Source organism: Condylura cristata, unplaced genomic scaffold (genome assembly GCF_000260355.1).
Source record: "Condylura cristata isolate star-nosed mole 26May11 unplaced genomic scaffold, ConCri1.0 scaffold00038, whole genome shotgun sequence".
Lineage (NCBI taxonomy): Eukaryota > Metazoa > Chordata > Mammalia > Eulipotyphla > Talpidae > Condylura > Condylura cristata.
In genome coordinates, this window is record NW_004567139.1 from 3,150,522 (window position 1) to 3,153,971 (window position 3,450).

General features: G+C 34.5%; 1 protein-coding gene across 1 annotated transcript in view; it reads left to right on the top strand.

Annotated features, from left to right (window-relative positions):
* Window positions 1-3,450, top strand: part of CEP112 (centrosomal protein 112kDa) — a 332,396-nt gene that overhangs the window by 325,741 nt on the left and 3,205 nt on the right. The window contains exon 25 of the mRNA XM_004693355.2: window positions 2,467-2,568. Coding sequence (XP_004693412.2) covers window positions 2,467-2,568 — 102 coding nt within the window. The remainder of the gene's footprint in view (window positions 1-2,466; window positions 2,569-3,450) is intronic.

Sequence of the window (3,450 nt, forward strand, 5' to 3'; positions counted from 1 at the left end):
GGCAGACCTCTCCTGACCCGCCCGCTGCTCCCCTCAGCAGTGTACCTCGTAAATCTGCCTGTTCTGTTCCCCACTCTGTCTCTGATGAAGCCTCTCACTCCCCCCTGAGCCTCAGGCCTGTACCCCAGTTCTGTATGCACAAATAAATAAATCTTTACAAAAAATTGGTATATCTTTCTCAAGGAAAAAGTGGAGAAAAAAAAAGAGTAAGAAATAAATGTTTAATGTTTAAAGGTGATTTAAGTCACTAGACAAAGATGAAAAATGTTTTCTTAGAACTTAGGGGAAATAGTAGATAGAATAGAAGTTTACAGAGATTGAAACCTACAGGAAACAAAAATAGAAAATTCATAACCAGGGAATATGGTGACCAGGGTAAAGGAAATCACACAAAATGAAATGAAAGTATAAAACAGACATAAAGTTATAACAGAATAAAAGTAATAATTAAGAAAGTTGTAGTTATGGAAGATTGTCCAAAAAAGAGCCAACATATGCAAAGTCTGTGTTTCTGAAGAAGAGACCAAAGGGAAAACAATTTAAATACAATGTGAATATGTACAACTAATACAGTTATGCTAAAAGAAGACATTTTTTTCAGAAAATTGAATTCAATAATAGAAAGGACATATACAATGTTTCAAGAAAATTGATAAAGAATAATGAATACTAAAACATTCCAGTGAAGCTACTGGGTCAAAGAAAAAGACAATTATCGAACAAAAAGACAGGCATCGAACAAAAGTCACATTTAACATGGAAAAACAATTACTTTGGCTTCAGACTTCCCCATAATTACATGTAATGCCAGGAAGCATTGAAGAAATATCCCCAAAGTTCTGAAAGTGGGATTGAGGCATTTTTATACCCAGCAAAGCTGTCTTTCAAATGCACAGGCAGTGAGAAGACATTCCAAACAAATAGGCCATGAGGAATAGAACACATCTAGTGGTTCAAAACTACAGAGCCAGTATTAAGTGATAAAAAAAAAAATGTTGTTACTGTAGTAACTTGTGACCTCTCAATTGATGTTTCCCTTAAGGTCTGATTTGTAAAACATGTGTTTTACTTTGCAATTGCCTTTTATTTAAGTCAGCTGCAGATATAATTGTTGGGGTTAAGTCCAAGAAAAGAAGGTGGGGAAATGCAACAGATGTGAGCATCAACAAATATTGCATCAATTATTTCTGTTTTTGCTTTAGATGTAGATCACAAAGTGATAATATAGCTCAAAAATCTCCTTGCCAAAAATTATATTCTAGAGGATTTGCCATAGGATTTTACTAGGTAGTGAAACAAGCTATTAGAACACATTTCTTCCTTAATTCATCTTAGTCAAAGAAAAGTTGGGATTTAAAGGCTGGTGATCTTCAATTATCCCCAGTAAATTCATGGACTTGTCTAAATGAATTCAGTTGCATATATTGTCAGAGTTTAATTACCTATTTCCAGGTGTGTCCAATGAATCATTTATGGGCTAGACTGCAATTTAGTTTTAATATTCAGCTAAGTCATATGGTACATGTAACATTTTTAATTTCATCACATTTCATATTAGGATGTAAAGAAATGCAGAAACATAACTGGAGCAAGGCTCCAAAACACACACACACACTCAAATCCAAGCATCTCTTCATCTCACACAGCATATTCTCCCAAAGACTTTCTTCCCCCTTCCTTACTCATGACCATCTATAGTCACAACCATGAATGGAATTGAGTCACTAACCTTCCCTTTTCCAGTTCGTCAGTTGAGCACAGACCCAAGTGTATGCTAGAGGCAGAGGGAAACCCATGGACTAGAGAAGGTTCCTGTGTTGAGTATACTTAGACAATTTAAGTGGTCTCTATGTAAACACATTTGATATATTATTATGTATATTTTATTTAGTTATTTTTAAGTAAGGACTGATTTAACTCTAACATAACTAACATGGAGACACAGCTGTGTAGATTCTTCTTCATTCGTATCATAATAACTATATACATAATACTGAGCCATCCAGAAACCCACCCATTTTTGGAGAGTGTTTTCATGACACACCATGAATTATCTTCAAGTCATAGGTTAGGATAATCCTAACAGCCCATATCCTGACCAGGAAAAGAATACAGTGTTAGCATATGTTACGAGTGGAGAAGAGAAAGCACATATTTTACTGACCCAGTGCTGAAAATTGTGTTAACAGGATTTTAAAGAAAAAGATATTGTGACAGGCCCTCCCTCAGATTCATAAGTTCCCCATGTTAGTGGGTAAACCATAGGAATTTCATTTAAAAAGTACCTTTTTCAGTTTGTTACTGTTTCCTCTCATCTTTACTGTCTAGTCTTCTGCCACATGTAAACACCTTATACCTTTATGGTGAGTCGATATTAACAACAGTCATCTTTCTGAAGTAAATATATATATGTGTATGTATGTATGTATGTGTGTGTGTATAATCTTTCTTTTTGTTTCACTTTAGATAACTTACATACGACAAGAATATGAAACAAAATTCAAAGGGTTGATGCCAGCATCTCTGAGACAAGAACTTGAGGACACCATTTCCTCCCTTAAGTCACAGGTGATTCTAGAATCAAGGCCTTTCCCAAAGATTTAAATGGTTAAGTGATGTTCATATCCAAAGAAGAAACTGCCAAATAAGTTTGATTTTTGAATGGATCCCAGAAACTAATATCATACCAAATCTACTCCTCCAAATGGATTGTTTTTGTTGTGGGAATGTTTTTAGATATTTATTTTCTTACTAAAGTGGGGATTTGTCTGCATTAGTAAGATTTTCTTAAAAGCACCCTTGAAATGGAAAGATCCTTCATGGTCACATTTATTCATTTACAGTCCACATTTCAGTATGGCATCACCCCTTTATTCTTGGTACTAAGCCCAAAATGCCATCACTTAGCACACTGCTGATTTCTCATTGCACAGAAGTGCAGAACATGATTATGTTGGCATTTTTATTCTGGTATATTTTCTATGGTTTCTTAAAGATAACAGGATGCATTTAAAGTCCAAGGCAGAACAATGAAGGTATTCAAACAATTAGGTTAAATATTTCTTGTTAACATGTGTAGTCCATGAGAAATAATATGAAAGATAAAATTGACTTAAATTTAAATACTTAAAACTTCCAACCTATGTTTTCTCTGTAAACATTTTATATATTTCTAGTTCCTTTTAAACTAGTGAGTGTTTGACTCTAACAAACAAGTCTACAGTCTCATTTCAAATATACTTACAAATTTAAGTCTACTTTTTTCTAAAAAAATGTTCCAGGGGGCCAGAGGGGAGTAGGATGAAAGCAGGGTGGGGTGAGCACACGGGGCTGTGGTGACTGACTTGCTGGTGGGAATTTCAGGCTACTATGACCAGGATGAGAAAGCAGACATTGTACGAAAATGAAAAATGATGTAAATATAAATATATATACATACATATATATATA